Source organism: Pan troglodytes, chromosome 16 (genome assembly GCF_028858775.2).
Source record: "Pan troglodytes isolate AG18354 chromosome 16, NHGRI_mPanTro3-v2.0_pri, whole genome shotgun sequence".
Taxonomy (NCBI): domain Eukaryota; kingdom Metazoa; phylum Chordata; class Mammalia; order Primates; family Hominidae; genus Pan; species Pan troglodytes.
The window spans coordinates 77940023-77954279 of NC_072414.2; the positions used below are offsets into that span (position 1 = coordinate 77940023).

General features: G+C 40.9%; 1 protein-coding gene across 1 annotated transcript in view; it reads left to right on the forward strand.

Annotated features, from left to right (window-relative positions):
* AGBL1 (AGBL carboxypeptidase 1) overlaps positions 1–14257 on the forward strand; it is an 837843-nt gene that overhangs the window by 65526 nt on the left and 758060 nt on the right. Inside the window, exons 4-5 of the mRNA XM_009429779.4 lie at positions 9164–9295; positions 13689–13782. Of these exons, the coding sequence (XP_009428054.3) occupies positions 9164–9295; positions 13689–13782 (226 nt within the window). The remainder of the gene's footprint in view (positions 1–9163; positions 9296–13688; positions 13783–14257) is intronic.

Genomic DNA, 14257 nt, shown 5'->3' on the forward strand with positions numbered 1-14257 from the left:
AAGTGGAACATTCCTAGTTGAAGGGAAGATGGAAGAAGGGCCTAGAGTTCTTTCCATTTAGGCTCCATAGTCATTTCTCTTTCACCAAGGAAAACCCTGAAACATTTCCCTAAAACTCTAGAAGTTCTTGGAGCACAGTTTACAAGCATGGGCACTCAGGACTCATGCAGACATTGCAAACGAGTCACAAGTGTTAAGTTCTAATTGTGTGCTGAGTCTTATATAGGTCACAGCTGAGAAGCTCAGAGCCTCTGAAAAGTGGGCCTTTGATGTCCAGTGCTATCAGTGGCAGCCAAATGCCCAGGGGTTCTGGAGCACTCTTCCTTTCAATATTTGGATCTCCACGCTGAGTCCATTCAACATTCTGCTGATAATGATGGAGAACTAGGCTTTTGCCAACACCTGCATGAGCGTGTCCCAGAAAAAATCAATACAATTCGTTCGGTGAATATTCAACAGATATTTACTGCATGTCTCCTAGGGCCAGGTGCTTTAGGCACTAGGAACACCATGATGACCAAGGCAGTTAAGGACCTGCTCTCATGGAACTTATGTTCAAGTGGAGAAGGCCAGCAAATCAACAAATAACTTGATGATAGCAGACTATGATGAGGGCTGTAAGAGGAAGCAAGAGTGATGCTACTTTAGACTGGCATGGTCAGGAGAGGTGACATTGGAGCTAAAACTTGAAGAATGAGAAGTCAGTAAAGCAAAGAGTGAGCCAGGTGGACTCCAGGAAAGGACCACAGAGACTTGATATATACCTCGGTCATAAACGGTATAAGCTGGAGAGTCAGACATGGGTTTCAGGCCTGGCCCTGACACTTATTAGCTGTGTGACCTTGGGCAAAGTACTTAAACTTTCTGAGCATTGTGCCCTTATGTATAAAAAGAGCTATCTGTATAGTTGGTCTTCCATTTCTGTGGGTTCTGCACCCATGGATTCGGTTAACCTTGGATTGAAAATATTTTTAAAAATTGTATCTGTACTAAACATGTACAAACTTTTTTCTTGTCATTATTCCCTAAGCAATACAGTTTAACAACGATTTACATAGCATTTACATTAGATTAAGTATTATAGTAATCTAGAGATGATGTAAGGTCTGAGGATGTGTGTAGATTATATGCAAATACTACACCATTTTATATCAGGGACTTGAGCATCTGTGGATTTTGGAATCTGTGGGAATCCTGGAACCAATCCCACGTGGACACTGAGGGATGACTCTACTTAATTCCAGGGTGCTGTGAGGATTAAACAAAGTATTGCATGTCACATGCTTATCATATGTTCAGGGCCCTGGCAAACTAGGGTCATACAGGTTTTATAGGAGAAAGAGAGAGATGAGAGATACACCAGGCCAGTGATTTCCAAGTTATTCACCTTGATATTACTATTGTAGTGATTACATCACCACAGTTTCTGCCATCAAGGGGTTATAGTCCTTGACACTGACATTCAAGTTGCCATGGGCTGACCTGAACAGAACAGAAATGAGGTTGGCTGCTCATGAAGGAATGGGATAGATATCTCTTTTCTGATGAAGGGAATGGGTTATGTAGGTTTAGTTACAACCTCTTTGCTGGTGTCCTTTAGTCCAGAGGTACATATCAGTAAACCAGGTTTAGGATTTTATTTCTGTTTTACTCATTTCTACCTCCGATAAATCTGATAGTGATGTATTCTTGCAAAAACAAACAGGATGATTTAGACATCACCCATTGACAGGTATCATAGTGGGGGCAAAGAACAGAAAATAAGTATTTCTTTTTTAATGCTTATTTTCTAATTATTAAAATAATGAGGACTATTTGTAACACTAGGTGTCAGGTTATTTGGAGCAGTAATTTAGAAATATTAGAGGGGAAATAGGGGGCATTCCAAGATGGCCCAATAGGAACAGCTCCGGTCTGCAGCAATTAGCGTGACTGACGCAGAAAATGGGTGATTACTGCATTTCCAACAGAGGTACATGGTTCATCTCACTGGGGCTGGTTGGATAGTGGGTGCAGCCCATGGAGGGCGAGCTGAAGCAGGGCAGGGCGTCGCCTCACCTGAGAAGCACAAGAGGTTGGGGGATTTCCCTTTCCTAGGCGAGGGAAGCCCTGACAGACTACCTGGAAAAATGGGGGCACTCTCACTTAAATACTGCACTTTTCCCAAGGTTAGCAACCTGCAGACAATGTAATTCTCTCCTGTGCCTGGCTTGGCAGGTCCCACACCCACGGAGCCTTGCTCACTGCTAGCACAGCAGTCTGACATCAATCTGTGAGGCAGCAGCCTGGCTGGGGGGAAGGGTGTCCGCCATTGCTGAGGCCTGACTAGGTAAACAAAGCCGGGAAGCTCCAACTGGGTAGAGCCCACCACAGCTCTTCAAGGCCTACTGCCTCTAGACTCCACTTCTATCAGCAAGGCATAGCTGAACAAAAGGCAGCAAACAACTTCTGCAGACTTAAACATCCCTGTCTGACAACTCTGAAGAGAGCAGTGGTTCTCCCAGCACAGTGTTTGAGCTCTGAGAACAGACAGACTGCCTCCTCAAGTGTGTCCCTGACCCCCGTGTAGCCTAACTGGGAGACACCTCCCAGTAGGGGCCGACTGACACCTCATGTAGGCAGCTGCCCCTCTGGAATGAAGCTTCCAGAGAAAGGATCAGGCAGCAATATTTGCTGTTCTGCGGTATTTGCTGTTCTGCAGCCTCTGCTGGTGATACCCAGGCAAACAGGGTCTGGAGTGGAACTCCAGCAAACTCCAACAGACCTGCAGTTGAGGGACCTGACTGTTAGGAGGAAAGCTAACAAACAGAAAGGAATAGCATCGATATCAACAAAGATCATCTACACCAAAACCCCATCTGTAGATCACCAACATCAAAGACCAAAGGTAGATAAAATCACAAAGATGGGGAGAAACCAGAGCAGAAAAGCTGAAAATTCTAAAAATCAGAGCATCTCTTCTCTTCCAAAGGATTGCAGCTCCTTGCCAGCAACAGAACAAAATTGGATGGAGAATGACTGACGAGTTGACAGAAGTGGGCTTCAAAAGGTCGGTAATAACAAACTTCTCTGAGCTAAAGAAGGAAGTTCGAACCCATTGCAAGGAAGCTAATCTTGAAAAAAGATTAGGCGAATGGCTAACTAGAATAAACAGTGTGGAGGAGACCTTAAATGACCTGATGGAGCTGAAAACCATGGCACAAGAACTTCGTGATGCATGCACAAGCTTCAGTAGCTGATTCGATCAAGTGGAAGAAAGGGTATCAGTGACTGAAGATCAAATTAATGAAATAAAGTGAGAAGACAAGGTTAGAGAAAAAAGAGTAAAAAGAAATGAACAAAGCCTCCAAGAAATATGGGACTATGTGAAAAGACCAAATCTACATTTGATTGGTGTACCTGAAAGTGACGGGGAGAAAGGAACCAAGTTGGAAAACACTCTTCAGGATATTATCCAGGAGAACTTCCCCAACCTAGCAAGGCAGGCCAACATTCAAATTCAAGAAATACAGAGAACGCCACAAAGATACTCCTCGAGAAGAGCAACCCCAAGACACATAATTGTCAGATTCACCAAGGTTGAAATGAAGGAAAAAGTGTTAAGGACAGCCAGAGAGAAAGGTCAAGTTACCCACAAAGGGAAGCCCATCAGACTAACAGCAGATATCTTGGCAGAAACCCTACAAGCCAGAAGAGAGTGGGGGCCAATATTCAACATTCTTAAAAGAATTTTCAACCCAGAATTTCATATCCAGCCAAACTATGCTTCGTAAGCGAAGGAGAAATAAAATCTTTTACAGACAATCAAATGCTGAGAGATTTTGTCTCTACCAGGCCTGCCTTACAAGAGCTCCTGAAGGAAGCACTAAACATGGAAAGAAACAACCACTACCAGCCACTGCAAAAACATCCCAAATTGTAAAGACTGTTGATGCTAGGAAGAAACTGCATCAATTAACGGGCAAAATAACCAGCTGACGTCATAATGACAGGATCAAATTTACACATAACAATATTAACCTTAAATGTAAATGGGCTGAATGCTCCAATTAAAAGACACAGACTGGCAAATTGGATAAAGAGTCAAGATCCATCAGAGTGCTGTATTCAGGAGACCCATCTCACATGCAAAGATGCACATAGGCTCAAAATAAAGGGATGGAAGAAGATCTACCAAGCAAATGGAAAGCAAAAGAAAGCAGGGGTTGCAATCCTAGTCTCTGATAAAACAGACTTTAAACCAACAAAGATGAAAAGAGACAAAGAAGGCCATTGCATAATGGTAAAGGGATCAATTCAACTAGAAGAGCTAACTCTCCTAAATATATATGCACCCAATAGAGGAGCACCCAGATTAATAAAGCAAGTCCTTAGAGACCTACAAAAGACTTAGACTCCCACACAATAATAATGGGAGACTTTAACACCCCATTGTCAATATTAGACAGATCAATGAGACAGAAGGTTAACAAAGATATCCAGGACTTGAACTCAGCTCTGCAGCAAGCAGACCTAATAGACATCTACAGCACTCTCCACCCCAAATCAACAGAATATATATTCTTCTCAGCACCACATCATACTTATTCTAAAATAGACCACGTAATTGGAAGTAAAGCACTCCTCAGCCAATGTAAAAGAACAGAAATCACAACAAACTGTCTGTCAGACCACAGTGCAATCAAATTAGAACTCAGGATTAAGAAACTCACTCAAAACCGCACAACTACATCGAAACTGAACAACCTGCTCCTGAATGACTACTGGGTACATAACGAAATGAAGGCAGAAATAAAGATGTTCTTTGAAACCAATGAGAAAAAAGACACAACGTACCGGAATCTCTGGGACACATTTAAAGCAGTGTGTACAGGGAAATTTATAGCACTAAATGCTCACAAGAGGTAGCAGGTAAGATCTATAATCAACACTCTAACATCACAACTAAAAGAACTAGAGAAGCAAGAACAAACAAATGCAAAAGCTAGCAGAAGGCAAGAAATAACTAAGATCAGAGCAGAACTGAAAGAGATAGAGACACAAAAAACCCTTCAAAAAATCAATGAATCCAGGAGCTGTTTTTTTGAAAACATCAACAAAATTGATAGACCACTAGCAAGGCTAATAAAGAAGAAAAGAAGAATCAAATAGATGCAATAAAAAGTGATAAAGGGGATATCACCACCGATCCCACAGAAACAGAAACTACCATCAGAGAATACTATAAACACCTCTACACAAATAAACTAGAAAATCTAGAAGAAATGGATAAATTCCTGGACACATACACCCTCCCAAGACTAAACCAGGAAGAAGTTGAATCTCTGAATAGACCAATAACAGGCTCTGAAATTGAAGCAATAAATAGCCTACCACCAAAAAATGTCCAGGACCAGATGGATTCACAGCCAAATTCTACCAGAGATACAAAGAGGAGCTTGTACCATTCGTTCTGAAACTATTCCAATCAATACAAAAAGAGGGAATCCTCCCTAACTCATTTTATGAGGCCAGCATCATCCTGATACCAAAGTCTGGCAGAGACACAACAAAAAGAATTTTAGAACAGTATCCCTGATGAACATTGATGCAAAAATCCTCAATGAAATACTGGCAAACTGAATCCAGCAGCACATCAAAAAGCTTATCTCAATGATAGACTGGATTAAGAAAATGTGGCACATATACACCATGGAATACTATGCAGCCATAAAAAATGATGAGTTCATGTCCTTTGTAGGGACATGGATGAAATTGGAAATCATCATTCTCAGTAAACTATCGCAAGAACAAAAAACCAAACACCGCATATTCTCACTCATAGGTGGGAATTGAACAATGAGAACACATGGACACAGGAAGGGAAACATCACACTCTGGGAACTGTTGTGGGGTGGGGTGGGGGAGGAATAGCATTGGGAGATATACCTAATGCTAGATGACAAGTTAGTGGGTGCAGTGCACCAGCATGGCATGTGTATACATACGTAACTAACCTGCACATTGTGCACATGTACCCTAAAACTTAAAGTATAATTAAAAAAAAATAGCTTATCCACCACGATCAAGTCAGCTTCATCCCTGGGATGCAAGGCTGGTTCACCATACACAAATCAATAAATGTAATCCATCACATAAACAGAAGCAAAGACAAAAACCACATGATTATCTCAATAGATGCAGAAAAGGCCTTCAACAAAATTCAGCCCTTCAGGCTAAAAACTCTCAATAAACTAGGTATTGATGGAACATATCTCAAAATAATCAGAGCTATTTATGACAAACCCACAGCCGATATCATATTGAATGGGCAAAAAACTGGAAACATTCCCTTTGAAAACCAGCACAAGACGAGTATGCCCTCTCTCACCACTCCTATTCAACATAGTGTTGGAAGTTCTGGCCAGGACAACCAGGCAAGAGAAAGAAATAAAGAGTATTCAGTTAGGAAAAGAGGAAGTCAAATTGTCCCTGTTTGCAGATGACATGATTGTATGTTTAGAAAACCCTATCGTCTCAGCCCAAAATCTCCTTATGCTGATAAGCAACTTCAGCAAAGTCTCAGGATACAAAATCAATGTGCAAAAATCACAAGCGTTCCTATATACCATTAACAGAGAGCCAAATCATGAGTGAACTCCCATTCACAATTGCTACAAAGAGAATAAAATACCTAGGAATCCAACTTACTAGGGATGTGAAGGACCTCTTCAAGGAGAACTACAAATCACTGCTCAGCGAGATAAAAGAGGACACAAACAAATGGAAGAACATTCCATGCTCGTAGATACGACAAATCAATATCGTGAAAATGGCCATACTGCCCGAAGTAATTTATAGATTCAATGCCATCCCCATCAAGCTACCAATGACTTTCTTCACAGATTTGGAAAAAAATACTTTTTAAAGTTCATATGGAATCAAAAAAGAGCATGCATTGCCAAGACAATCCTAAGCAAAAAGAATAAAGCTGGAGACATCATGCTACCTGACTTCAAACTATACTACAAGGCTACAGTAACCAAAACAGCGTGGTACTGGTACCAAAACAGATAGACCAATGGAACAGAACAGAGGAGTCAGAAATTACACCACACATCTACAATGATCTGATCTGTGACAAACCTGACAAAAACAAGAAATGGGGAAAGGATTCCCTATTTAATAAGTGTTGCTGGGAAAACTGGCCAGCCATATATAGAAAGCTGAAACTGGATCCCTTCCTTATATCTTGTACAAAAATTAATTCAAGGTGGATTGAAGACTTAAATGTTAGACCTAAAACCATAAAAACCCCAGAAGAAAACCTAGGCAATACCATTCAGGACATAGGCATGGGCAAGGACTTCATGACTAAAACACCAAAAGCAATGGCAACAAAAACCAAAAGAGACACATGGGATCTAATTAAACTAAAGAGCTTCTGCACAGCAAAAGAAACTACCATCAGAGTGAACAGGCAACCTACAGAATGGGAGAAAAATTTTGCAATCTACCTGTCTGACAAAGGGCTAATCCAGAGTCTACTAAGAACTCAAACAAACTTACAAGAGAAAAACAACCCCATCAAAAAGTGGGCAAAGGATATGAACAGACATTTCTTAAAAGAAGACATTTATGCAGCCAACAGACACGTGAAAAAAATGCTCATCATCACTGGTCATCAGAGAAATGCAAATCAAAACCACGATGAGATACCATCTCATGCCAATTAGAATGGTAATCATTAAAAAGTCAGGAAACAACAGATGCTGGAGGATGTGGAGAAATAGGAATGCTTTTACACTGTTGGTGGGAGTGTAAATTAGTTCAACCATTGTGAAAGACAGTGTGGTGACTCCTCAAGGATCTAGAACTAGAATTACCATTTGACCCAGCAATCCCATTACTGAGTATATACCCAAAGGATTATAAATCAGGCTACTATAAAGATACATGCACACATATGTTTATTGTGGCACTATTCACAAAAGCAAAGACTTGGAACCAACCCAAATGTCCAACAATGATAGACTGGATTAAGAAAATGTGGCACATATACACCATGGAATACTATGCAGCCATAAAAAAGGATGAGTTTATTTCCTTTGCAGGGACATGGATGAAGCTGGAAACCATCATTCTCAGCAAACTGTCACAAGGACAGAGAACCAAACACTGCATGTTCTCACTCGTAGGTGGGAATTGAACAATGAGATCAGTTGGATACAGGGCAGTGAACATCACACGCCGGGGCCTGTCGTGGGGTGGGGGGCAGGGGGAGGGATAGCATTAGGAGAAATACCTAATGTAAATGACGGGTTGATGGGTGCAGCAAACCAACACAGCACATGTATACATATGTAACAAACCTGCACGTTGTGCACATGTACCCTAGGACTTAAATTATTTTTTAAAAAAGAAAGAAACATTAGAGGGGATAATTTTATTTTCTTAAAAATGTGTTTTGACTTTTTATTATGAAAACTCTCTCTCATGTAGAGAGATGGCCTATTATATACCTAAAACTTAGTTCTAACCATTGTTAACATTTTGCCATATTTTCTTCACCTATTTATTTTTATCTGAAATATTTTAAGAGAAATTGTAGGTTATCATTTTCTTCCTAAATCCTTTCAAGTGCATTTCTTTGAAAAGAGACATTTCCCTACATAATCACAATACCATTATTACAAACCTAATAAAATTAAAAATACGTGTGTAATTTATATTCATTCCAATTTGTCCAAATGTTCCCAACTGTCTTTTATAGACATAGTCAAAGCAAGATCCAATCCAAGTTGACATACTACATTTGAATGTTATATTAATAATTATATTAATATCAAGAATATTCAATATTCATAATTCTAGAATTGTCTTAAAGGAACAAATTTATTCCCAATTGAACTGTGGTTAATGTATGAGGACAACCTAAATATAGGGGCTTGAGAGTTATTCAACCCACAAGCTTCCATGTAAATATGTGTAGCCTGAATTAGCTCTTTTGATTCATTTGGTTCTAGTGGGGACATATTTAGCAGCATTTGTCACTAGGTCTGAAAAATGTCTTTGGCTATGATTATCCTCCTCCTTCACCATCTTCCCCTTCCTCCACTCTACTCATTGTACAATCCAGAATCAATGTGAAGTGCAATTAAGATAGATTGATTTGTGTTCTTAGATAAAAAGATTGGACAGAAGGCCCTGGAATTGGAAGCCCTTGATGTGACATTGATTCTGGCCAGGAAGAACCTATCCCATGGCCAGAATCTCCTCCACTGTCTCTGGGCTCTGCGTGTGTTTGCCTCCAGTGGTAAGTGACTCTATTGTGGCTCTCGGGGATGGCTTCCAAACCTGGGCTGGGACACATGGAAACTGCATGAGGGTCTGGTTGGAAGAAAAGCATGGGTGAGAGATACACATGGTGGTCCCAGCCAGGTAAATAAAAGAGGCTGACAATCCAGAAGCTGTGGAGGTGAGAAGTTACTTCATCATCTTCTCCTTAGCTGGGTAGAGCTCTTGAGTCTGCTCCTAGAGATGGACTTCAATATTGTTTCTCCTTGGCAGTTACACATTACAGCATTGTAGGCTTTTCTATTCATACTACAAGGTAAAAAAAGATCTATGACAGGAGAAGGGCAGACTTTATTTAGTCCTTGTCACACTCAAGTGTTATATCTGGGCAGAATGACTCTCACATCACAAACCTCCCTACCATATTCCTGAAATTACTCGTTGATGACAACATCCCTTACCATTTAAAAAAACCCATGATCCTTCTCAACAGGGTCCTCCAGGTAATTATTAGGAACATCATTGCTCAGTTGATATTTATTTGCTATCTCTTGATTTGACTTATTTCTAATTATCATAGAAATTTTGTATTTAGACCCATAATTTTATAGTTTTGAGAAAGAAACTTTAAAGAGTAAAGCAGGGCCAGGCATGGTGGCTCACGCCTGTAATCCCAGCACTTTGGGAGGATGAGGTGGTCAGATCGCTTGAGCCCAGGCATTTGAGACCAGCTTGGTCTCTACTAAAAATACAAAAACTTAGCTGGTCATGGTGGCATGTGCCTATAGTCCCAGCTACTTGGAAGGCTGAGGAAGGAGAATCACTTGAGCCCAGGAAGTCATGGCTGCAGTGAGCATTGATTGTGACCCTGCACTCCAGCCTGGGTGACAGAGTGAGACCTTGCCTTAAAAAAATAAAAAAAGTGAAGCGATTGCTTGAATTCATACAGATAAAAAGTCAGGAGGGTGGAATTTCTAACTCCAGAGCTCATTTTAATTCTATTCCATATGGAAACTTTTTATTAATACGTTAGATCCTATACCTCCTATCTCATATGTAATGAGCATAGACTTTCATTTCTCCTTTCCGAATTCCCTTCCTATGAAATGAAAGTGACAATTATTTAGAGGTTATATAGTTGATAGGGGAAAGAACGTGGGCTTAGAGCCAAAAAGACCTGAGTTTGACTGTGGTTCTTTTTTTAATGAGTCATAAAGCATGAATACTTACCCTGTTGAACCTCAGTTTCATCCTTTACAAAATTACAGTAGTAATAATGATTACCATTACTCTGCTAGGGCTGCCTTAATGCCTTAACAAAATATCACAGTCTATGTGGCTTAAACAAAAGAAATGTATTTTCTCACTTAATTTTTTTAATTTTTTTTTATTTTTTTGAGATGAAGTCTCACTCTTTTGCCTAGGCTGGAGTGCACTGGTGTGACCTTAGTTCACTGCAATCTCTGCCTCCCAGGTTCAAGCAATTCTCTTGTCTCAGCCTCCCGAGTAGCTGGGATCACAGGGACCTGCCATCATGCCTGGCTAATTTTTATATTTTAGTAGGGACAGGGTTTCACCATGTTGGTCAGACTGGTGTCGAACTCCTGATCACAGGTGATCTGCCCATCTTGGCCTCCCAAATTACTGGGATTACAGGCGTGAGCCACCATGCCCTTTTTTTCTCACATTTTTGAAGGCTACAATTTGGAGCTCAGGATGTCGGCAGATTTGGTTTCTACTGGCCCCTCTCTTTGGCTTCCAGATGGCTGGCTGCTCCCTGTGTCCTCACAAGGTCTTTCTTCTATGCTTGGGCATCCTTGATGTTTCTTTGTGTGTCCAAATTCTCCCTTCTTATAAGGACATAAGTCCACATTAGACTAGGACCCACCTTAATGGCCTCATTTTAACATAATTCCCTCTCTAAAGGCCCTATCTCCAGATACAGTCCTACTCCGAGGTACTGAAGATTAGGGCTTCAATGTGTGAATTTAGGAGTGGACACAACTAGCCATAATGGAGCTCATAGACTTGGTAGATGGGGTGAATGGGAGAATGTTTATGGGCATGTTTGTCACATGGCAACTGCTTGATAATTGCTAGTTTCTCTTCCCCGCCCTATGCTTTTCCCTTAGTCTTTTGAAATAGTAGAATGAGTACAGATATGGGGAGTTAATAGGTGACTTTTTATTTCTAATTACCCCAAGAACTACTAAAATGCCTGATTTTTTTTCTTTTCTTTCTTTTTTCTTTTTTTTCTTTCTTTTCTTTCTTTCTTTCTTTTTTTTTTTTTAGACAGTGTCGTTCTGTCACCCAGGCTGGAATGTAGTGGCATGATCTTGGCTCACTGCAGCCTCTGCCTCCTGGGTTCAAATGATTCTCGTGCCTTAGCCTCCCGAGTAGCTGGGATTACAGTTGTGCACTACTACACCTGGCTAATTTTTGTATTTTTAGTAAAGACGGAGTTTCACCGTGTTGGCCAGGCTGGTCTTGAACTCCTGACCTCAGGTGATCCACCCACCTCAGCCTCCCAAAGTGCTGAGATTATAGGTGTGAGCCACTGTGCCCGGCCACAATAACCTGATTTTCATTGGTAAATTCTCTTAATAAACATGGAGGATTCATAAAAAGAAGGTATTTCTGGGGGAATAATGGGATAGATGCTTGAATCCTTGTTCACAGACGGAGCCTCTACTCACCCATCTCCCGTAGATTGACCTGAACACCAGAGAGCATTAGGGAAAGGCTGAGTAGATTTGTATACACCCATCTCTAATAAAGGAAAAGAGGAACTGTGGCTTTATATAAAGGACAACTCTCATTAATGAATAGACAGAAGGTGTGCCACCCACATTTGCAGTGTGCCAGCAGAGCGAAATTTGAAGCATTTCCTGGTTTCCTAAAGCATAAATAGGCTGAAAAACTTGCCTTCCTTAAATATAATGGTTATGGAGATTTAGAAAAATTCCTTCAGCTGAGTTCTGAGAAGTCCTGGGATTTTCCTGTGGGTATGAGGAGGTGGCTATCTGATTCATCTTCTAAGCCTATGTTGATTGTACCAACTCACTGTTCCATAAGGTATTTAAAAAAATTATACTGTCACTCTCCATACATTCACTTTAGTGATGAGAGGCAAGCAGAGTTCAAGAAGCCTGCGGATTACTATCTTTTCCGTCAATTGTTAGCCACTGTTGAATGTTCCAGCAAAGCTTTCTAAACAGCTCCTATCTTCAGAAGGAGTTGGCTGGAACCCTAATGGGGCTGTGAGAGCCAATGAACCCTTTAGACGTTCTCAGATGGCCAATGAGGATGTTCACAGAGCTGCCGGAGCTCTAACCTCGGACAGGCATCCACAAAGGTGAACTCAGTGAGGATTTCTTATTGTTATCCTCTTCCAATTTCAAGCCTAAAATCTTCCATGTTAGAATCAGTGCTTTTAAAATTAACTCCTCCCTTACTCAATACCATAATTTTTTTAAATTACTTGCCAAGAGTTTTCTCTAGTCTGTTTTCCCAATTCGGAAGTAAGAGCTGAGTGAGTAGCCACAAGAGTGGAAGATTGATGGGCAGGACTAGGATGCCAAATCTCTGAATTTTGATCCAGGCAATTACTTCATGTACTAGCCTCAGGAGGGACATATGCATGGACAATGTTCCAGGAACCTGCACTCTGCAATAGCAAAGACATCAGCCTCAGTCTCTATCTGAAAGACTGTAGTGAGATGAGGAGTCTTCAGATTTCCATTTAGCTTCCTTTCCTGAGGGTTGGAGCAGTTCAATATCATCCACCCTTGTTTCCCTCTCTTTGCTTCTCTAAGACCTCTTGTTCCCACTCACTTTTCTCAGATCAAGGCTAGCCTAAAGCACAAGGCATTCATAGGTCTTTGTCTTAAAAACACAAGTCCAGTGGAGGAAAGACAGACGAGAGTGTCTGTGGACTCCTCTTATTTTCTGACATGAGCAGAGCTCTACCTAAAGTGATCTAAGTGGAATAGGGTACTGGGAATGTTGGAGAGACGCTGGGGCATCCTTGGAGGGAAGAGTAACATCCAAAAGTTGTATTTACCTAACCAGATACCTCTTTGGAGTTTCTTTCTATCATTCAGATCTATGAAAATATTTTGATAATCACCCAACTGGCCAAAAAGGCAAAAACTTCCCAGTCCAGTTACTGCTGAGCAGGAAGAACTGATTCTTCATTTGACATTCTAGTTGGGGCACAGTCAAGTCATTACCTTAGTCATGGGAGACCCGAGAATGACATTAGAGAGGAATGTGCAACCAGGGTGGAAAAGAAAGGGAGCTATCTTGTTTATCAAGTTGCCCCTTAAAGATTTAAAGGAGTCAGTCCAAGTTGTCTTGAGCCTTAACTCATCCACTTGTGACCATAACTACTGTGCTTTTGTTTTTCTTAGTCTCCATGGGAGCCATGCTGGGAATTAATGGAGCCATGGAACTGCTTTTCAAGGTTATTACTCCTTACACCCGAAAGCGCACCCAAGCAATCAGGTACAGAGTGCCATGTAATACTTCTGCCCCTTTTGTAACAGATGGAGAGATGGAGATTGCCCTACATGTATTTTCATGATGCTTCCAGCTCAGTTTAGTGGTCATTTGTCCTTTGGAATATGGTACCATGTCTTTATCCTTTCGCAGTTTACATCCCTCCACACCCATGAGTCATTTCCTCTAATTCTCATCATAACCCTGAATGGGTATATTATTATTCTCTTTTTCAGACGAGCAAGTTAAAATATGTCGAGAGCCTTATCCAAGGTCACTGTGGTAGCAAATAGTAGAGTTGAGATTTGATTCCAGATCTTTCAGACTCAAAACCTCATGTTCTTTTTGCCTGAAGTCCTCAGGTATATACTTTTTACTCACAGCAAATCTGCCATAAATAAATATAATCCTCAAAAGACATTTCATAAATGACAGGGTCTCCAAAGAGACAGCCAGTTAAACTTCTGGCATGAGTTCTGGG